This window comes from Glandiceps talaboti, chromosome 11 (assembly GCF_964340395.1).
Source record: "Glandiceps talaboti chromosome 11, keGlaTala1.1, whole genome shotgun sequence".
Lineage (NCBI taxonomy): Eukaryota > Metazoa > Hemichordata > Enteropneusta > Spengelidae > Glandiceps > Glandiceps talaboti.
The window spans coordinates 2,950,611-2,973,654 of NC_135559.1; the positions used below are offsets into that span (position 1 = coordinate 2,950,611).

The 23,044-nt window shown below is 36.1% G+C and overlaps 3 protein-coding genes across 4 annotated transcripts; all 3 read left to right on the forward strand.

The window, feature by feature from the left end:
• The first annotated feature begins 414 nt into the window (after nt 1-414).
• On the forward strand, nt 415-10,043 carry LOC144442298 (uncharacterized). Of its 2 annotated transcripts, none has more exons than XM_078131608.1 (10): nt 415-586; nt 1,339-1,445; nt 2,260-2,366; nt 3,279-3,377; nt 4,447-4,576; nt 5,366-5,414; nt 6,070-6,330; nt 7,358-7,533; nt 8,331-8,886; nt 9,356-10,043. In XM_078131608.1, exons 1-10 carry the CDS (start codon nt 491-493, stop codon nt 9,836-9,838), a joined length of 2,064 nt encoding a protein of 687 aa, XP_077987734.1. In that variant the 5' UTR covers nt 415-490; the 3' UTR covers nt 9,839-10,043. The 2 variants fall into 2 exon arrangements, with proteins under 2 accessions (XP_077987734.1, XP_077987733.1); XM_078131607.1 differs by having other exon boundaries at nt 4,447-4,554; nt 5,353-5,414; nt 6,070-6,336; nt 9,356-10,042.
• Nucleotides 10,044-11,390: 1,347 nt separating this feature from the next.
• LOC144442557 (uncharacterized) lies at nt 11,391-13,062 on the forward strand. The gene is made up of 2 exons (XM_078131934.1): nt 11,391-11,455; nt 12,004-13,062. The coding sequence occupies exon 2, from the start codon at nt 12,038-12,040 to the stop codon at nt 12,662-12,664; it is 627 nt and encodes a 208-aa protein (XP_077988060.1). The 5' UTR covers nt 11,391-11,455; nt 12,004-12,037; the 3' UTR covers nt 12,665-13,062.
• Nucleotides 13,063-17,248: 4,186 nt separating this feature from the next.
• On the forward strand, nt 17,249-22,591 carry LOC144442400 (uncharacterized). The gene is made up of 3 exons (XM_078131735.1): nt 17,249-17,610; nt 18,922-19,117; nt 19,967-22,591. Exons 1-3 carry the CDS (start codon nt 17,279-17,281, stop codon nt 20,567-20,569), a joined length of 1,131 nt encoding a protein of 376 aa, XP_077987861.1. The 5' UTR covers nt 17,249-17,278; the 3' UTR covers nt 20,570-22,591.
• Nucleotides 22,592-23,044: the final 453 nt, after the last annotated feature.

The window sequence follows — 23,044 nt, forward strand, 5'->3', positions numbered from 1 at the left end:
TTTCAACCTGCCAATGAAGGATTTATGTGATTTGCCGCGGCCCGAACGCTTGTTCGTACCCATTCGGAAGACTTCGAATCTGATGATGAACGTGTTAAGCTATCATCATATTCACATTGAGCTAGAGGTCAACTTTTGAAAGCGAATATGAATATGAATATGATGGTAGCTTCACACTCGTCTTCGCGGCCATGTTGTCAACACTCATAACAAACAAACTAATGCCCGTAATCAACTGACAGTTATTTTTTATTATATCTATCATTTTTTGATGATGAATACAATTTATACGAGTTATTATGCAATATACTATATTTTCAAGTGTCACTGGAACCAAATCAAAGATATTTAATTTATTTTGGAGAAAATATAGCTTATTGGAGAAAAGTTCCACCAACTATCGCGAGAGGATACGAGATGAAAACAGAAAACCCGTAGGTACGTGCAGGCTATCAGAATGTGAGATGTTTTTGTGACATTTCTGTATGAGATGGCCAAAGAAGCAGAAGATAAAAAATCTGAGAAGAAACGTGTAGAATCGAAGAGTAAAGAAAAGAGGAAGGACAAGGATGGTCCGCCCACGAAGGTAATTTCCAATGGTTTCACTCGTGGCGTGAGCCCCAAACGAAATACCGCCTTCGAGATTCGTTCCTGTGTGATCATACAATTTAAATGCAATATGTCGTCATTATCATTTATATGCACATACATACACTGTCTCGAATAAATATCAAATGTCAACATTGATATAAATAATACATAAGAAAATAACAAGTCTAATGAGAAAAATGTTACACACCCAATGTGGATGTTTACATCCATGTAGCCTGGAATCCATGCGTCTTTCGATCGCATGGATTCGAGGCTAACATCCATGTAACCAGTAATTTAGTCCTGCTTGAACGGTGGCCAGAATGATTCTGACAATGTCCCTAACCGGAGAAGGAGAGGGACATTGTCAGAATCGAGTCCCGACCTACTCCTTCTGCAAGCAGAACTACCAGTAAATTGATGTGTGTGCATTTTGAGCATATTTCCGTAAAAATGATTGCGTAATAAATGAAAGGTGATGATGATGATGATGTGATGGTGATGGTGATGGTGATGGTGGTGGTGGTGGTGGTGGTGGTGGTAGCGGTGATGATGATGATGATGATGATGATGATGATGATGTTGATGTTGTTGTTGATGATGATGATGATGATGATGATGATGATGATGATGATGATGACAACAACGACGACAGCGATGAGGGCGAGGACGAGGATGACGGTGATGATGATGATGATTTCCATTATCATGTGAAGAGAAGATAAAATGCTAAACTTTTTGTTTTAGGTGATTATACGACGCCTTCCACCATCTTTCACAGAAGAGTCTTTCATAGAAGCTATTGGATCTCTTCCTTCAAACAACTATTTTCACTTTGTGAAAGCAGATCATAGGTATGTAATTTATTTAAAAACTAAGCTAAACTATAATTTAAAACAAATTTTGTAATAAATAACATGTTTACTTCTTATGTTGTTCTTTTTCATGTCCCCTTTCAACAGGTCGGATTTTCCAATTGTTATAACTATTTCAAAGAGTTTGCACTGTGCAGGGTTGGTGCAAAGGACTTTTCTGGGTCCCCTAAGGCTAGAGAAATGTGGTTAAGATAAAATCAACCTTGCCTTTGTTCCCCTTCAACAAAAAATTACAGCCAAGGAACTTCAATGACATTATCTTACTGTCTGGAATAATCAAGGGATTCTGACTAGTTACAACTAGGGTATCAGTGGCCAGCTCTGGTAGGGGTGTTTGGCCAGTCCTAGAAACCCCAGGCCCCATTTTAGATCCACTTTGACCAAAAATCAATACCCCATTTTAGACCATTAGAGGTTTTTAAAAGATGAAAGTTTAGACCAAAATACATTTTCCTTACAAGGCAAGGACAATGGACCACATTTTAAACCAAGTAAAATCGAAAATAATACCCATTTTAGACTCGTCAGCTCGAAAAAAACAGACCCATCCCCATTTTAGACCAAAGGGCTAGAAAATGCACCCCAAAGTACGGCACATATACTCAAAAAAGGGGAGTAGCCCCCCCTGGAGTTATGTCTTTCATCTCATTCTATGAGCAACTGTCCCAAGATTTTAAGGAGATTAGACAAGTACATGTACTTCATAGTCAGAATCCCTTGCATATCAGATGTTAACTTACATGCATATCTGGTTTTTGACTAAATAAAATTCATTTGTGTCATCTACTTTCAGTCTTGGGCCTAATGCTTTTTGCAGAGCATACATCAACTTTCAAAACCATTCTGATATAATTCCATTTCGGGACAGGTATGATGGCCACACCTTTACTGACACAGCAGGTATGTATTTAGTATTTGATTAATAGACTATGGGTGATCCTGTTTTTGAATGATAAGTGACAAATTTTGTGTACCTATCTTTTAGTTTCTGTGCTCTGATTCACATGCATGTTCCTTGTGGGCTCATTCTACAAAAACCTAACCAGTTAAACTAGGAAAGTTCAAGCAAAGCTTTGTCTCCAACCAGAAATTTCTATGATTGACAATAGACTGTTTCTCCAAGCAAACTCTGGCTTCAGGCAATATGCCAAATTCAATGTGATGGTCATGACTTGAGATGGGTAAGAGCTTACATGTGATTGTGACGTGACTCATCTTGTTTATCAACAAACAAAAAGCACTTCACCTGGATGTGGTATCACTGATTTCTAAATACTGTTCTTAAAAGTTACAGTATATATGTGTTACACCCAATCTGTCAAATTGCCCAATTCATGAAATGGGTAGGTAACTTTACCCAGTTCATGAAATAGTCAATCATGTTGCCCAGGTTATGAAGTGGGTATGGTAAGATATGCCCAGTACATGAAATGAGCATCTTTTATAGGACACACACAAAAAAGAATAAGAATCAAACAACTATATTATCATGTACTGTATTTACAAACTCATCACTTCACAATTCTTATTTTAATACAATTCAGTGTAGCTTGTGTTTTTAATAAAGTTTGATTATCAACACCCCAGTTCAAACCTCTTGCCCAAAATTTAATTTGGCCCCTTTTAGATCATATTCAATACTCTCATGCAAAGTTGCATGCACATTTCATGAACTGGGCAGTTTCACGGATTGGGTGTAACATATGTACCTGTACCTGTATTTATTATACTCATATAGATTTTATACCTTGTTAATATTTCACTCTGAAATTATAAGTACACTGTAAGATATCTCTGTCTTTGTTTTTCCAGGTACTGAATATCCAGCTGTGGTTGAACTGTCTCCTTATCAAAAGGTACCTAAGAAGATAGCCAAGAAACCCGATTCTAAAAGTGGTACAATAGAACAAGGTAAACTCCAGTACAGTGCATCTCATATTTATGTGTACCCCAAATGGCAATGTTTGTAAGAGAGAAGATCAAAGTTACTTGTGAGAAATATTTAAGCATTATAAAAAATCCTCTCCATAGATCTGCTCTGACAAAACTAAGGATAAGTTCACACAAACTAAAAATAGAAACAGGTAGACACAATAAACAAGACATAGCCAGTAGAACATGCCCCATGTGCCAAACCAATGAAATTGAAGATGAGCAACACTTTATCTTAAACTGTAAAATGTTCAATGATGAAAGAAAATCTATATTAGCACACTTTAAAATATGGCCCCCAGATTTGTCAGACACAGAAAAATTCCTTAATATTATGAACAGTAAAAATGAGAATATAATTAAAGAAGTGGCTAAATACACATACACATGCTTCAAACTTAGAGAGCGGTACACTGTCAGCTGCCTCGAAAAAATAAATACATAAATATTTTAAACATGAGTCATTTTTGACACCTGCTAAGGTGTATTTTCTTTGTTTTTCTCTGTATTGTTATTGTCAGGTTATTTTCCTTCTTTATTGTGAATAGGTCTGATGTCCAGATTTGGATAAAGAAACAATAAAGAATTATTATTATTATCAAAGTTATAATATGGGTTCTAATATATCTACACATGTGTATATACAAGCAGATAATTATATGATGGACTTTTATGTTACATATGCAGTCAAATATGTGTATTCTGAGAAATCCATGATTGTGTTCGTTCTCTTCTAATTATGCATTTTGTTAAGGGAGAATATCATTCAGCCATTGATTTGTAATGCATTACTACACATCTGTCTCTCAGGGTTCTCCCTCACTCTGAAAGAATGCTGGTTGGTGATTAATATTCATGAGGTAAATGGATATTGAAATATGGCTATTATGGGTCAAGTGTATAATTTACATGAAACAATGAGACTCATTAGAAGTACATTATTGAGTTTACATATGCCAAGTACCAGTTGGTACTGACCAGTGCCAAGCAGTGTAGGGAGAACCATGGTCTCACCTTAACATTGTTAACTGTTATCTGTGTTCCCTAGATCCTGAATATGTCAAGTTTCTTGAGTCACTCACTGCAGAAGTTGAATCATTACCTAGTGCAGAGTCCTATCTAGAAGAGATAGAAGCTAAAGCACGCGAATTAGAAGGTACATACAAGTTATATACAGTGTTACATATTTACTCCTTATCACATACATGTGTATGCATTTATTATATTATACACAATTATATGGGTGCTTGACATTGTCTAAACCTGTACAATCTTATAATCGTTATGTAATTATACCATGGACAAGCCAAGTTATTGTGTATGAACAGAAAATATGGATTGTATGCCCTGCTTGTTCTGTAGACTATATTATGATAACCTGTTTCTATGTCACTGTTTCTGTTGTGCTTGAAATATGAATAAAAAAAATTTCAAATCGTCATTCTTTTTCCCCATTTTCCATAAATTATACTTGAGGAGGTATAATTATATTATTCTCCAATATTTTTCTCTACGTTCAGCCGGAAAATAGTTGTGACCTAAGGGTTTTGTCACTACACGTCAAAGACTCATTTATGTTTTCCTTTACTAAATGAAGAGTGTGCTTATCAGTGATTGATGTACAAATATGACATTTTCGCACTGTGATTTAAGGAAAAACTTGAAGGAAAACCCATTATGCTTGTATTCACAAATATGGAATGGAACACTTTGTCTTTACTTGTTAAATGTAAGAGGCAAAAATGATAAACTAATATAATGTAATGCATAGATATTATATGTGTTGGGCTTGTTATACAGCACCCAACTCTCTGAAAGCTGAGTGTACCAAGTTTTCATTTTCTATCAAAGCCTTATCTTGTCCATACAGGAAATTATAATTTTGTACAAAAGAATTTAATGATAACATTACTATGTTAACTTAATTTCATTTCACACATTCTCTTTTGTATAGCTGCACCTAAGAGAAAAACTCCTCTGATAGACTATATCAATAGAAAGAGAGTAGAAAGAGAGGTAGGTGAATCATTTGACCAGTTCGTATTTCTGTGTTCACTATTCTGTCTAATTTTAAGATTCATCCTAGCTGAATTAATATAAACAAAACTCTCTCCTCTGTTTTTGACTCTTTTAGTGTGCTTGCCACTGGCAGTTTTTATGGCGTTTTTAGTGTTTCAGCACCTATGAACTTATATATAGCACTTTACAAGTGCTATTAATATAGTTATTATTATTATAGTTTGTCTGTGTTCAACAGTTAAACTATTGTTGTCTAGATTTGAGCATTCATGACAGACATTGTATTTTTTTGAATCAAAGTAGATAACATCATTTAGGAAAATTTCCCCAACATTTCACAAGGATTCATTTTTTACAGGATTACCGTTTACAGATCTATGTCAAACAAAATCCCCCTTTACAGTATTGTTTTATGGTAGCTAGTTGTTCAACGATATCTTTAAAATGTTGCTCTCATAAATTCTTGTAAATATCAGTTGTATATAAATCTTGTGTTAAAGAAAAAATGACTTATAAGTGGAATGATTGTGAAATGTATTGAATAATTCTTTTTCCTACCAATGTCATGTTAGAGGTTATAATTTATATGATTATGAGTAGTTTCTATATAAATATTTGTTGAATATTTTGAAATATTTTGCCAATTATCCAGCGACAACGAGAAGAGCGCAGGGAGGAGAGAAGACGAAAAGAAAGAGAAAGACAGCGGCAGAAGGAAGAAGAGCGGAGAAGGAAAAGGGAAGAGGAAAAGAAAAAGAAAAGAGAGGAGGAGAGGAAGAAAAAAGATGAAGAAAGGAAAAAACGAGAAGAAGAGAGGAAAAAGAAAGCTGCAGCTGAAAAAGAGAAGGCAGAAGGAAAGGAGAAAAATAGATCTGAGAGTACATCTGAGGAGAAGAAAGATGATGAACCTACAGTGAAGGTTAGTTAATAATAATAATAATAATAATAATAATAATAATAATAATAATAATAATAATAATAATAATTCATTTTATTTTCACCAAAAAGGATGACAGAACTTAGACTGGGAAAGTGTACATGACAAAAACATAGTTGAAGTTGTACTGAAAGAGAAACACTCTTTCCCAAGCAATGTTGTTGAAATTCTGTCATGACGTGAACTTCCTAACTTTTTGTACTTCCCATAATGCCTCACACTAGTGTACAACAGGCCTCTTCAAATCCAGGGGTGCCAATTGTTATACATGCAACTTCATTTTAGAGAGGTCACACAGTACAGGATTGATGAAAATGACTTTTCTCGGGCCCCTAAGTATAAATGTATGCAGCTAAGATAAAATCAGCTTGTTCTCCTTTTTAGAACTTTTCATTTCAGCAAGACACATATGGATCATTAAAAACCAAGGATTCAATCCCAAGTTCTCACGTTAATGTTACCTTATCATTGGAGCTGTAAAGATTAGATAGGTTCATTCTTTTCAAGTGTTCTTCACCAACTTTTTCTAAATCTTTATGAACAACTGTTTTGCACATCTAAATTGTAATCTTAATTGGAACTGGACCTGTAAAGGCCAGGAATTCAATCCTTGTTCTCACATTGATGTTATCTTATCCATGGAGCTGTAAGGATTATATAGAATTATTCTCATGTTCTTGACCAACTTTTCTGTAACTCTGCCAGACAATAGTTTTTCACGCTTAAATTTTAATTCTCATTTGAACTTGGCCTTTAAGATCATCGTATTACCAGGAGAATACCCATTTACAAGTTGTGATCAACTCTTTGCAATCTCAGTTTTTATCAAAACATTGTTTAATTTTTACTGAAAGATATTTCAGTATTGACTTTATATATTCTTGCAAACCTTTTTATGAAGCTTTAGACTCCAAGTTGTAAAGACAGTGAAATCTGTAAAGTATATCAAGTTTCATGTGCATTTATTAATTTGAATGCAAACTCAATGTTGTCTCATCTGTAGGTTTTGAAGAATCCTGAACACCAAAAAGATGGAGAGAAGGTGAAAGATGATAAAAAGACACCAGGTGATGAAAAGAAAGATAAAAAAGATGTTGAAGCTAAAGATAATGTCAGTAAGAAAGACAAAGACAATCAATATGAGAGGAAATATGATAAACCAGAGAGAAAAGATGACAGGTAAGTGCCATAAACTGGTGTAGTTATTTAGAAAACAGTTCAAGCCTTCTAAGATTTAACCTACCAGTAGTAGAATCAATACTGCTCTGTTTTGTAGTGGAGCTTGGGTAAGAGAGCTGAATTATATTCACAGTACATATTTTAGGGCAAAGCTTTTTTTTTTCCATAATGAAATAAATCCAAACATGTCACCAGTATGCCCTCTAAGCAAATTTGACGCACCACTGACACACACAATTTCTAGTGATACACCAAAACTTGGTGTTCCGCTGTCTCTTACTATGTGGTGACTCACAAGAAATGCCAGTTTTTATCATTTTGACCCACAACAACAAAATTTGGCTATCAATAGAGGGCACACTGGGTGTCACATGATAAACTTTTCAAATTTTATCCTTTCTAGCCACTGATAATGTTGTTGTCATTGACTACTTAGAATAGTTTTGAGAGTCTGTCAATAGCCAACTAAAAGTGTGCTATTTTGTAAAAGTTGCAGTGTAGCTCAAGAATTGCTTTCAGACTTTGGTCTTTGGACATTGTCTTAGCTATGCAGTGCTAACACCAACTTGGTACTCAGCCATAACCAGCATGTTTATCAACTAGCAGGTGTCATATACATTGGGCTAATTGGAAAGGTGTTCTTGAGCTGTACTGTATATTTGAGGATAATAGGCCATGCAAGTGAAAGACACAAAATTTATTAGCCTGAGCATCTATTTCATACAGTGAAGTTACACAATGTTGATAACTTGCTAAGAAATTTTGTGAATTATGTATGTGTATTGTTCATTTTATAGACCAAAATCTACTAGAGACAGAAGAGATGAAAGAGACCGTGACAGATACCGTGACAGAAGGGACAGCAGAAAGGATGATAGATATGGAAGTGCCAAAGGAAAAGATACCAAAGATGTGAAAGAGGAAGGGAAAAGAAAAGACAGTGAAAGTGACAAGAAGTCTGACAAAGTAGAGAGCAAAGAGAAATCAAAGGAAGATGACTATAAGGGGAATAAGTACCAAGATTCTAGAGACAAAGGCAGACACTATGAAAGAGACAGAGGAAGAGACAGAAAGGGTGACAGAGACAGAGACAGAGGTAGTGACAGAGACAAAAGGGGATATCGTGACTTTCATAGTGACAGACCAAGGAGTAGACAGGATGAGAAGTATGGAAGTAAAAAAGATGACGGAAGCAAAAAAGATGAAGCCAAGAAAGATGACAAGGTGTCATTGGATGGTGGTGGCAGTGAGCAAGATAAAGAAAAGAATTTAAAAGATGACAACAGGGCATCAAGTGATAGTAGCAGAGACTCAAGCACTTCTGACAAACCAAAACAGAGAATCAGAAATAAGGTATGCAGTGTTTCCAATGGTATTAGGCACTATTTGTACAACTAAGCAATTTGAAAACTAATCCCATACTTGTTGTCAAAGTCGATGAGAAGGTTGTATCTTAGAGCTGAGCTGCAGTGAACCACTTTATTGGTCAGCTTGGCTTTTTTGTTAGTCAGCCTGGCATGGCTATTGTTCACATTTGCATCGTATATACAGAAAAAAAGAACAGTACTTACATACATTCATAGCATCATATATAATATAGATTACATAATAGGGCATTGTTTCATTTGTGAAATGCACATTTTAAACTAATTGTCAAAGATTACAGACAATATTGTACAAAATTGTAAAACCTTAGAAGAAAGCTTAACAGATTCCTTCACTTTAGTTCCAATGTTTGAATTTCATTGAATTGAAACAAGTCACTACTTTGGTTCCATAGCTGGTCATTTCAATTTGATTTTTATCTGTTTCTTTTTCATAGGATCGACCTGCAATGGAATTATACAGACCAGGACAACTCAGAAGGACTCGGGACTTTGACAAGGACACTGACAAGGATAGGGATAGGGATAGGGATAGGGATAGGGATAGAGGCAAGGATAAGGAGAGAGATAGACCTAGAGATAGGGATAGTGACAAGGATAAGGGAAGGGATAAGGATAGAGGGAAGGATAGAGATTGGGATAGACGAGATAGAGACAGGGATAAGGGAAGGTATAGGAATAGGGACTGGGATAGAGATAGGGATTACAGAGATAGGGATAGGGATAGGTACAGGGATTGGGATAAAGACAAGGGAAAAGATAGAGGAAAGGAGAAGCCTAAAGATAAAGGAAAGGAAAAGGATTTGGAGAAGGAAAAGATGCAACCAAAAGAAAGTAGTGAGAAACCAAAAGAAACAAAACCTGAGGTAAAAGAAGCAAGCAGCAGTGAGCAAACTGTACCTGCAGAAGACAAGAAATAGCAATTCTCTGATTTCATGTGGTAGGATAAAGTACCAATCCTTGAATTATTTATATACAGTTCAAAATAAACTTGTTAAAAAGTATATTGTCCAGTTGCTTGTAACACTGTGAGGAGATGTAAAGTCTAAAGGCAGCTACCTTAATTTTGTGTAATTGAGCAGTCTTTGATTACCAGTACTGGTATTTAATATTTTGGTTAAATTCTGAAATAAATATATGAAAACAATATAAAGTGTCACTGTGAATGAATTGTTACATCCTTACTTACATCGTATACACAAACAGTGAAAGTGTACTTTAATTGGCCATATGCATGAGAGTGGGTAGTCGTTTTGGACTTTTAATTAGTAAAACAACGATTTATTGTTTTTCTACTTGAAAAAAAAAACAATGTCAAACAGCATGGCCTGAGTACTTGTATGTCACATGATAATTGCGAAAAATGAATAAATGTGTATAAAAATATATCGATAATAAAAGAGTTTGTTATTGTAAGTTATTCTACGTAAGCAAGTGATTTGCAAAGTGAGTAAACACATAATTACTACACCAGTATGTGCATGCTTATGTTGCCTCCCATTATATTGAAACATCATCATTCATAAATAGTTTTGTTTACTTGTGTTTATTATATTGACTATCAGCAAGTAAGGAAGAAACATGCAATTATGCAAATTACCTATTGATATGCATACTACACTAACAAAATCAATACAACTACAACCTGTTGCAATATTTGTGTACCAAGTCATATACATTGTGAAACATGCATTCTGTGGGAAATCAAATCCTAGTTTGGCTTCCTAAAAGGTATAAAACCCAGTGAATTCTCATGTTTTACTTTCTTCATTCATTATAATTTGACAAAATAGTCGTCTACCTTCCGATTGCTCTTCATACCAATTAGCATAGCTTGGATCAATGATGGTCATTTTGATCAAGCCTATACTTCAAATAAGATAAATTATAGGGTTAGCTTTTAGTGTGGGGTTACAGAAGATTAATAGTGTATTTTGAATAGTCTGGTGTGGAGACTCTGGGACACATTTATATTTAGTTATGGAGCAAAATAACAATTTCACTATTTGTGGTGTAGTACAACTAAAATATAAAGTTCAATGTGTTGTGAACAATACTAAATAAGACCATCCTTAGAAAATGTATCTGTGTTTGCGTGTGGTTGTTTTTCGTACAGCTTTCTCTGGAAAATGAAAACGGTAATTTGAGAGTTACTTTCCCAGATATACATTGATAACCTGTTTACATGTCAAACAAAATTTAACATGTTTTGGCACGCAGTTCATACTATTTACAGCTGTATTCTTGCTAATTTTAAACCTACCTCGGAAACCTACAGAATGTACCCCTTATAGATGAATTGATAACGATCACTTATTGTTATGTCCGTCCACATCGTCGAGGCCCCCTAACAATGTATAAAATCTAACACAATCCCGTAATTTGAGATGTAGATCGATTATGATTCTTTTTTATGCATTTCTTTTAGCAAGTAAGCTAGGCATTCTTTTTAATGGGCATATTTGTATAGAAATCGCATTGAAGAGAAGTCATTTTAACCATCGAGATATAAACTGGTGACTGAAAGTCAAACAGAGGTAAGAAAAGTTTTGTCCAAAATTCTAGTCATTGATTTTCAATCATATAGTGATTCACTTGTCACATGATGTGACCTGATCTGAGATCATTTCCTTGGCAACATAAACCCTTTCTATATATTCTTGTTCAGGAAGATTAGTTCCAGAGGCGAACTCTTCCTTAAAGGGGAATATAGACGGGGTTGATTTCGCCTCAGCTGCTTTAGTTGATGTCCAGTACTAGTGAGTCACAGAAAGTCACTTTCCTCACCTCTACATCTCCTGTCTCTGCTTTTCTCTAAATTTCTTGTCAGTTTCTATTGATATTTTAGTTTGCGTTTTAACGTCTGTGATAAATAGCAAATATTGTTGCAACTCATCATCCGCAGTACACAATTAACACGTTTTACATTATAAGACATAACACAAACACGACATCATTGAACTTTCAATTTCGCTGTAAAATTCAGGTAGATTGGTCCAAGCTTTATCATAGACACATATTCGTCTTTTCGATAATTAAAGCTTAGCTCAATAACGTTTTTTTTTCTTTTTGCATCGTTTTGTAGATAAACCTGTTCAAGTCCAAACAAAAATAAAACCATGCTTCAATACATCAGTATTGTTTGCCTTTTCCTAGTGGGGTTCGGACAGCATTCACATGCCAGACCATGGTTCACTGCTTTCTCCGTAGCTCGTGAAACCCCGTTCGGGCCTTTGCCTGAACCCACTGCTCTTCCCTTTGAAGTTGAATATACCAATATCAATGGTTGTTTTGACCTGGCGACGGGAATTTTCACAGCTCCATATAGTGGTCATTACCACTTCAACTACAACATGTACAAGAGTAAGGAAAACTCAATGGGTCCAAAAGCTAAATTGGTTGTCAAGAGTGACATGAAAGTGCCAGCAGACGATCAATTTGACACCGCTTCTAACAGTCTGGTTTATCCAATGAAAGCCGGAGATCAATTTGACACCGTTTCTAACAGTCTGGTTTATCCAATGAAAGCCGGAGATCAATTGGACACCGCTTCTAACAGTCTGGTTTATCCAATGAAAGCCGGAGATCAAACTTGGGACACCGCTTCGAACAGTCTGGTTCATCCAATGAAAGCCGGAGATCAAGCTTGGTTACATTTCGCCGAAAACAGAGAGGTATCCGCCTCTGAACTGCACGAGACAACCTTCCATGGTTTCCTGATTTCTGAAGAGGAGTTTGAAGAGTGAATTGCTGATAATTCAAAGCACCCATCATGGTCAAGCTTGGTGCTGTAGCTTTAGGACCACTGAATAGCATGTTGTTCGTAAACTGTTACTAATAATAGTATCTTTCAGAATCAAGAGTTTTCTGTCCTTCTATAATGGCCTGTATAAAGTAAAATATGCTGCCCCGACGATATTAACTCGATAACAATAATGTTATCCAGTATAGTTCAAGTATATTGCATGTCATGAGTGAGTGAGTAATGTACAAGTACTGAGTATTTTATTTGAAAACTTGCACATGTATTTGGTAGTGTTGAAACCTGAATTATCATGTTCGTTTTGTGGAATGCAAACTCGTTTTTGTTTTCTACTTTTGTGGTTGTGTTTTGATATTAATGATTTAAGTACTTTGGCAATGTACAGACCATTTCAGAATGAATCATACATAAATAAAATATTACAGCATAATACTAGTGTGTTTTGAACTGTTATCATTGTAACCACAGACTTACTTGACACTGTTCTAACTGGGTGTACGTGTATGTCTGTAATGAAAGACAAGTGATAACAGTTGTACGTTATTGGATGGTTATTGCAATATTGGTTGGTACGTACGTTACCAGTTGTTGGTATCGATTGGTTGGTACCGTTGCATCGGTCGAGTACCATGTTATCGGTGGTTACTCTGTTTTCGGTTGGTTACTACTTTATCGATCGGTTACTACGTTATCGGTCGGTTACTCTGTTATCAGTCGGTAACTACGTTATCTGTGTGTTACTACGTTATCGGTCGGTTACTACGTTATCGGTGTGTTATTACATTATTAGTTCGATACTACGTTATCGCTGGCCATTCTTTCTAATTATGGTTTCTTTCTCTTGCTGTACATTTGAAGTGTATATATCATTCTATCGTATTCCACTAAAACAATAATCACATAGATACAACCCCATACGTACATATTTATCTTTTATAACCCTATATGATTGGAACACTCAGTATTACTTAGTACAATGCAAATTTGTGATCAGAAAACGCTGTTTCCGGGTATGAAATAATACCAATCAAGATTATTCGTATATGAATGAATCTTAACCAATATAGGTTGGGTTCAGAATTTACGGCCGGTGGTAGGGGTGGGGAGAAATTATTTTGGTAAAAAAAATTCGCAGACCCCGCCCCCCCCTTCGCGCTCTCAAAAAAAATCAGGCCCTTTCAGACCATCACAATTTTCATGGCCCCTTCTTTGAACTCTCAATTTTTGTCATGCCCCCCCCCCCCCCCCGCCGTCGCCGTAAATTCTGACCCATCCATTCATCCCGCAAAGTACTCACAACAGGCGACGAACATAATATCAACTCATCTATTGGGGATTTGCTCATTTAAATGTTCTCTTTACTAATATCGCTATCAAAATTAGCGGCGATAGGGAACGAATTAGAAATCATTTTAAAACCATACTGTCACTGTGTATTTACACTTCGATATACCCAGACTGTACTGCTGCAAGTGATCGGAAGAAGTGCGCCACCAACGGAAAGTCTTGGTAACCGAGAGACATAGCTCACATCAGAGAGGAGGCTACTCTGGCTCACATATAATTTTTCTACTATAAGGCAAACATAAAATAAAAAAATGTTTGTTTCCGATAACATGCATGGCTTCAGAAATTAGAGTAGGTAGGTCGAAATTTAATTTTAATTTTATGTAGTTTATTTTTTCTATTTTATTTTATTTTCTAAGTATTTATCTATATATGTATATACTGGCCTGTACACTATTGAAATAATATTCTACGTTATATACTAGCTATACAATATAGCTAGTATATATATGCATATATATAATATAATGTCGTGCAGTAAGGTCGTATCTGCCTGTACAATTGCGTAGCAGATACGACACACTGCACTAACGCGACGAGTATGTATTATACACACACACACACACACACACACACACACACACACACACACACACATATATATATATATGCCCGTATATACATATATACATGTATAGCGTTATCCATTACCCATGCATATTTTGTGTGTTTGCGCTTTGTTTATTTCTTTGATTATTTATCTATTTATTTATTTGTAACACGGTTTACTGCTCAGTGTGTTACATCGGTATTTATCGTCGTACCTCCTGGCCCTCGAAGTTTGTTTCGAGGAGGCACACAAGCAGCGCAGTTGAATTGACTTGTCTACAGCGTGCCCAGCCATCCTTTGAACGAACAACTATGCTCACTTAGTGTACAACGAACCGTGACTTTTCTGATGGTGGACTTTCTCAAAGTGTTTGTGTGATAGACTATATCGACAGAAATAAATGACTTTCGTTCACAAGAATGATTGATCGTTCAAATTGTGAATTGGTACAGTACCAAAGAAAGTCATTGTGATTCTCAGTTGGCAACACTTCTTGTTATCAGTCAACAATAGCTACCATAAATCAATGCAGTTTTAAAAAGAGGGGAAACCCACTTTTAAAATCACTCAGCATTTACTGTATATGCGAGCATAGATTACTCGTCTACGCATCAACTTTTGCAAGAAGCATGATTTAGAAAACTATACTTCTTTATATTATTTTCTTATCTAATTTACAAAGTTAACAGGGAGGAGTCACATATCCCGCACAGAATTTCGCCATCTTAACTTTTACATGTAATTTTTAGCCACCCCATGACTTTTATGCATAGTCCAGACATGGCAACAAGGAGTGTTTTGACGACAGTGCTTATACATAACAGTAACTGTAGTAAATCAAAGTGGCAGTTGAATGCGATGTTCATAGATTCAGAAACACTCGGTAATAGTTGCATAAATCATAGGCGGCAATACACAATGGAAGTTTATGCCTTTGTAGCTAAAACTCACCAAGTATTAAAGCCACGCTTTCTTATCGAGCCAAATAACGCCGACTGCGTAGTGTAAAAGTAAAACACAATGTAGTCTACTAGTAGTCGCAATTTAAGTATACCATCGTCGCAAACCACGGCCTGTTTTACGGCAACGTTCTTAACGAGCCTCCCACAGAAATAATAACTCTGGCTTGCGATAATGAAGTATACACGAACTATGATAACCATAGTGAGTTTTTGTTTTTGTTTAGGAATGTCTATAAATTTATTGTCAACATTAACGCGATGCACCTACACCTACTGTGGCCATTAACCCGAGGACGAACCTCTACTGGGTACTTTATTCACGTTAACAATACATACATTTATTTGAATACTAGCTAGTAACCTCACGCATCGGGGTCTATTACATTCATTAAAAGGGGTCGTCTCTTTCGTAAAAGACGATAAAACTCGTCTTTTCTGTTTTCTTTCTATACAAACCAAAGCTATTCATTTTTGTCGTTAATCTTATTCCTTTATTGAATGTTTACGCAGTGTCTAATATTTCCTTGCCAAGAAAACCTCATTTGTCAATTGTCTCTTTAAAGGGGAATAGTCAGTAATGTTCTTTCTATCATAATTTAGTATTCGGCCATCAAACGACTGCAAAGATCACTTTACACAGTGAAAAATGTACTCACAAAGATAGCCCAATTTTATCAGAAATGACGCATTCTGCATGTAATGTTATTTTTGGAGCAGCAAAATTACGTTACTGTAACATGAACACTTTTTATGTGAATAACAGTTAGCTAGGAAAGACCCGGATAATTCCGTTAAAATTTGAGACTCCCGATATGTGCTTTTCACAAATGTTTGTGAAGAATCGATGAGTTATGAACAAGATTCTGAGTAAATATCCAAGTGTTTCGTCCTTCAGACGACAGGAAAGTTTTTGTTCGGAACATGTTTCTACCGAATTACATTTGTTCATAGATTTAACTTCCTTCCAGTCCCAGCAGGTGGTTTTAGTCGTTTATTTATTAGTATGTTTTTGTACAGTAAAGATTTCTTTCCATTCCCCAAAATATCACCCGTGTACATCATTAGCTAATGTCGCTGTCATCCAAATTTTGAGTGAAAAACGAAGGTGCTTTTCATGTGTGTGTATTTTTTGTGTCTGTCATCCTATGAATAATAGTGTAGTCATGTCCAGCCAGCATTCGTTGCAGTTCCATGTGAATCGATGTGAATTGGACGACAGCCTGAACTGCGGGTCGATTTGCGGGTCGTTCAAAAAGCGACCCGCAGTAGCCAACAACCCGCACAATAGTTACACACATAAAGCCACATTTATAAAGTATTGGACTAGTGGGAGAGAGTGTTTGGATGACAAGGAAATACTTTTCATGAAGGTTCGTTCTGTTTTATATAATCTGTGCATATTTATGCCAATAAAAGTGAACTAGTTCGAGACAGTTTTGGAAGTTAAAAAAAGTCTTTCTCGTACCCCTCCCTGTATAGCCAAGTTTCCTATTCATATAAGGTTAGTTCAGTTCCCTTTCGTGTGGACTCGAAGCATGATTCCTATGTTATGCAGAGGTCAAACAGATCTAAAGGTGATTGAAGTCAAACTATAGAATGAACAAACGCCTTATGTGTTTCCATAGTGATGAATAAGAACGTGTTTGTCGCCACAGCATTTGTAGTGGTGTCGTCATCTTTAAAATATAAATCAAGTAATATCATCGCAGTGAAAGCTTACCGAAAAACAATTCGTTGTATGCGATCACGAGTTTTGAACAACGTAAATATTTTTTTCAAAATGTGCGGCGATGGATGTTGTAATGGGCCTGGTAATCATGAACTGAAACGATTTGACGTGTTACGTACCCTAGCGTTGTCTTTGGTCGCCCTTGTAGCCGTAATATGTACAGGGTGGCGGATATACATAGAACGCAACTACCTGGTGGAGGATTTGTACTTTTACCTGTCACTTATCCCGAGCGGTTTACTCTTCCTTGTGGTCTTACAACTTCTACTCACTTTTATCACTCCTTCAAAATGTCAATTATGTTGCTGTAATTGTAATAATAAGTTCTACGGACTGTTTTCGTAAGTATACCGTTCTTTTTGTGATGTTTCGAAATTAACCAGAACTCAATTTTTAGCCCTCAGTCTTCAAATATTGGAGACAATTCAAAACATTCGATTAACTGCCAATTTACGTTGGACTGTAGTTCGTTGACGATGCGTTTTATTGTAGATATCCAAGGTCGGCTTAATTATCTGGTTTAATTAGGTTAAATGAAAAAAAAACTATGCAAGGGATCTTAGAGAGACGGTTTACCATATTAATGGAGATTTCTTCATTGATTTAGACTTGTTTTTCTGTGTTTAAAAAAGAAGCGGACACTTTAGGACGTAATCGACAATTTATCTCTGAGAAAAACACGATTACATGTAAACCAATCAATTACTGTTACAGTAACGTCTTTATCCATTAAATTCCAAATTTCACTGCACCCCCCCCCCCTTTCATATTTTGTCAATACAAGTATATGTATCATGGATGCTACTAGATACGTGGCTATCACCAACATTTTATGATAAATTTTAGTACATTCTTGCTGTTCATTGTATGTCCTTACATTGCACAGTTTTGTATTTTATATAACTCCTATCGTTATAAGGTCACGTGGGGCCGGCGGAATATTAGCTTCGGCCAATTCGTCTACACTCTGAATTGAATAGTTCGTGATTCGAAGAGGGGGAAGAGACTTTCAATCAATCCATAGCTCAAAACAACATTCTATTGAAAGTATTGTCATTTCATCGCTTTGTCCTTTTCTGGGTATGAGGCTAGTCTATACACGTCTTCGCAGAAATGTGATCGTCGTTCAGCAAAACAAACTCCCTGCACTATAAGTGAAAGTCTAGTGGGACGACATTAAAAAATCAAATAACATTATTTTCTACATGTGGCAAAGAAAAAAAATCGCTACTTGACACATTTTATTTTGAAAATTGACACATAAACGGTTTAAAGCTAAAATAAGAATACTACTTTTGGTCTGAATGGCTTGCCATACTGATGCATAACAGAAACGACAAAAATAACAATCAAGTTGTTGACATTTTTCCCCACAAAAATTGTCCCGTTGCTGTCCACTCTTCTGTGAGCATAGGATGCGTCCGAGTACAATAAATGCAAGTGCCTGCCCACGTTTTACGCCATATTCTCCGAATGATATATGCAGGCGATGTAGTTGGCCAGCCTTTTCAAACAATCAATGGAATATGTAATCGTTTGTTTTCACCATTAGCATTAGTTTGACCCAGAAGTGCTATATACATTTCATAACTGTTCATGGTGACAGCAATTATCTCACCTTGATTTATCATACAATTTCTTTCCTCCCCTAGATGGTGTGACCCATTACTTTTCTTCGTCGTACAAGTGTCCATATGGGTACCATTTGTTGGTCTTGGTCGTGTTCAGGTAGCACATCGACTCTTGGAGGGAAATACATCTTTAGAAAATCCTCAGGAAGTGTACGATGAACGACTTGACCTTTTTGATAACGGTGATTGGCCTTGGTCACCACAGGAGTATAACTTGGTAAGAATGTACTTTAAATTACGGGTCTATAACAACTTTATGAATGTTGATTTTGGACATGAACATGTACCATCCCTATAAAAACATGTCAAAAATGTTGTCAGACATGGAAAAAGGCACTAGTCCCAAAATCAATGGTTTAAAGAAATCAATTCCACCGCTGCCACCAGATTGAAAGTTTTAAAGGTATTGGTTATTTCCCAACAACTACTTCCGGAGTGAATTTGTGTGAAATTGGCACTGCATTTTTTAATCAATACCTGTGTTTGGATCATTGATTGAGCTGAAGACCGGAAAATTAACTCCCAAACACTAAATGGGCACACTCCTGATATTGTCTGGACTGAGGTCAACAACTCCACAACATTATCCCTATTATCTGTTCCCGTTTTACTTTTGTGAGCTAGACCCACTGTGACATCTCACCCTACATCACACCTGACAATTGATTCACTACATGGTTGTCAGTAGTGATTTAAATGACATGATTTGATATTACGACGTGGTACCTAACTCCAACATTAGCCCTAGCCCTAGCCTTAACCCTATTACATACATACATACATACATACATACATACATACATACATACATACATACATACATACATACATACATACATACATACATACATACATACATACATACATACATACATACATACATACATACATACATACATACATACATACATACATACATACATACATACATACATACATACATACATACATACATACATACATACATACATACATACATACATACATACATACATACATACATACATACATGCCATCGCAATGTACCTATTCAACACATATTGTACTTTCGTCTCTGTATCTGTAGGACCTGATCTTCGTGCAGTCATCGTTTCTCATCCTTGTACTAATCCGTGCATTCTTACCGCGTGGGGGCGTCTTCTTCTCCGATATGATGAAAGGTGTTGCGTTCTGGATGTCAAGTGCACTGGATCTGTTGGCGTTTCTCGATGACCTCAACAACGAAGTACTACCACATCCATACCTAGCATATGCCGTAGTCATTGCGGCATCGGTTGGCTGCGTCCAGTTCATGTCTATGTGTACCTTCATATACTATCCAATTATGTACCACGAAAACGATAAACAGGCCGACGAGAAGGCGGCCAGATATCGACTCTTTCTCACTATCATTTATGCATTGATCACAGATATTCCGTTGACCTGTATCCGGGTCCTTATTCTGTACCATATTTACCTTCCACTGAAACATATCAGTGCCATTTATTTTTTCTTTATTGTCAAGAGTATCTTGTTCTCAATTGTTGGTGTTACCCTTGCTGTTGTTGAAGGTGTGAAGTGCACGAAAAGCAACTTGGAAGACCACACGAAAGTGACACCTGTGGAAACTGTATCTGTTGATATGATGGAAGATTCCACAGTTATGGAAGATATAGGTAGCAAATCTTAAACTTGAAAGGAGCGTACATCGTTAAGTTGATTGCTACAACTCTTTAAATGACCCATTTTGCAGCAAATTTCTCAAAAATCATCTAGCTTTTTCCGATTTCTCTGACAGCTGAACATTTTATAATTACATGTATATATTTAGTCAATAGTCATTCTACGTTGATACGAAAACGTCTCGTCACTTTGACGCCTCGGAGGCATTGAAAATATTACCATAAAGGCGCCCTGGATCCTTCCCCAAATCGTGATTCGTATGTATTATTGATGCCTAATTCTGGGGCTATTTACAAATGTCGTGTCTGACCTTGTTCCGCCCTTATGGCTGAACATAATTTATCGCCCGTTACAAAGGTAAAGTACGAGACAGTAGAGGTCACATGGTAGAGGAGAAACTCTTGAACAATTGAGACTTTAAGGCGTACGTGCACGTTCAGGCAGGGCCGTCATCTCAGTCTAACTCCATAGTGACGAATCTAAGTTTGTTGGGTTTGAATTTATTAATAATAGTAAACATGAATTTAAAAAAAAACACATTTATATTACAGTATTGCTATACTATGTATTTTTGTAAGTTCGTATACGGTACCTCAACGTACAATGAGTGAAACTAGTGGCCAGCCGACGGTGGTACAACACGAATTCATAGTAGTAGCTGTAGGACATATACACGGATAAGTAAACAAAGACAAACTATGAAGAAAGCGTGCTACTCATTCATTAGTGCTATGCCAAGTTATTTCAATTTATCAATCGAGATTTTTCTGTTAATTTAAACCTTTATTTCCACTGACAGCGAATTCTGAGAGCAAACACGACAACAAATACCATTTGTAGTCACACGCGCGTTTTAGTTATTTTCTTTTAGTTTCTTTTTTTGAAAACCTGTTTAAGTTAATTTACTTTCTAAATCGCCTTTTATATATTCAAAAGCTCTTGATTTTGTCATATAAAAAGTTCATTTGAGTTCATCTATTGTACTACGTAAGAACATGATTTTCACATCGTCGTAAACATTTACGGTACCGTCAAAGTCCTGACGCACAGCCAAGAGGCATGATTCGTTGCTTCAGCAGAAATTTGTATTCTGGCTTACGAGAATGGACTTTCACTACCGGTTTCCATCTTTTGTAAACTAACCTTATTAAGTTTTATAAACGTTTGGAAATCACTTTATATATCAAATGACGAAAGAGAAACGAGTAAAGTAGTTAGTTGTCTTGTAGTTAGTTGTGTAGCACCAGACAAAGTTCTTTCTTCTAAGTATCACCACTAGATGGCGTACATCAAATAATAAGTCGTAGTCTTTGCATGGTGTCCAAAAAAAAACCAATTATTCCTTTTTTATTTGTGCAAGCCAGTCACCCTGAAAAGCAAAATTGTTAACTATAAAACCAAACAACACTTAGTAAGGGAAAACGAGCATGTGAATACTGTATATATGCTCTCGTTCCACCACGCAAACAATGAAATCCATTTGAATAAGTATAATGGTCTCTCATATATTAGTAACACCTAGCTATTCAGGGGATCATCTTGGTCATAACAGACAACGAAAAACTCGTCTATTCTGTTTTTCTTTCCATACAAACCAAAGCTATTCATTATTAGTCGTTAATCTTAAATGTTTAGTGTGTCTGATCATTCCTTGCCAAAAAAACTCCCCCACATTTGTCAATTGTCCCTTTAAAGGGTTATACTCAGCATATTGTTGTTCAGCTACCTAGCAAGTACAGAGGTCACGCACTGTGCACATTAAAACAAATGCTACTGTTATTTTCATTATAAAGAAAACCCATTTTATTAGAAACGACGCATTCTGTTATGTAATTTTTGGAGCAGCAAAATTACGTCACTGTACCATCTACCTGATTTATCTCCGTCACAATAAGCTAAATAAAGACGAACACTGCTTGAAATCCTACCTTTGTTTCCAATGTATGAAACTAATATATGACTCGTATCGGGTGAGTTCATTAAGTTTGAGACAGTCAATGTATCCCTTTAAGAAACAGTTAGAAATAATATCGGAGGATTAAACAATATTTGGAGTAACTATAGTTTAAGCTTGTCATTGAATTATGGGCTAAGATATTCGCTTTAGCCACAGACAAGTGTTTTAGCAGACAACAGGAAAGTTTTGGCGCGGAACACGTTTCTACCTATGCATTAAATTATTCATGACGTTAACCTCAATCCAGTTTCAGCAGGTGTGTTCGAGAGTTTACTAGTATGGGTATTTCCAGCAAAGCTGTCCTCAGCCGTAACGATCAAATTTTCATTTGCATCAAACTGACATCTTTAGCTATTGTCGCTGTCATCGAAATTTTGAGTGAAAAAGAATGTACCTTTTAAAGTGTCTATGTCGTCTTCTTTTAAAATTATAGCATGTACAGTCGACAAACAGTTGGTTACATTCTCCATATGAAGTGGACCGTTCAGTCACGGTCCAGTCCACAGCTTTGATTATTTGTACTCA

Coding starts and splice junctions, on each gene's coding strand:
- LOC144442298 (XM_078131608.1), top strand. CDS start 491: ATGGCCAAAGAAGCAGAAGATAAAAAATCTGAGAAGAAACGTGTAGAA. Junction 587..1,338: donor AGGATGGTCCGCCCACGAAG/GTAATTTCCAAT, acceptor TTTTTGTTTTAG/GTGATTATACGACGCCTTCC. Junction 4,577..5,365: donor ACATACAAGTTATATACAGT/GTTACATATTTA, acceptor TGCACCTAAGAG/AAAAACTCCTCTGATAGACT.
- LOC144442557 (XM_078131934.1), top strand. CDS start 12,038: ATGCTTCAATACATCAGTATTGTTTGCCTTTTCCTAGTGGGGTTCGGA.
- LOC144442400 (XM_078131735.1), top strand. CDS start 17,279: ATGCGATCACGAGTTTTGAACAACGTAAATATTTTTTTCAAAATGTGC. Junction 17,611..18,921: donor AAGTTCTACGGACTGTTTTC/GTAAGTATACCG, acceptor TTCCTCCCCTAG/ATGGTGTGACCCATTACTTT. Junction 19,118..19,966: donor CACCACAGGAGTATAACTTG/GTAAGAATGTAC, acceptor CTGTATCTGTAG/GACCTGATCTTCGTGCAGTC.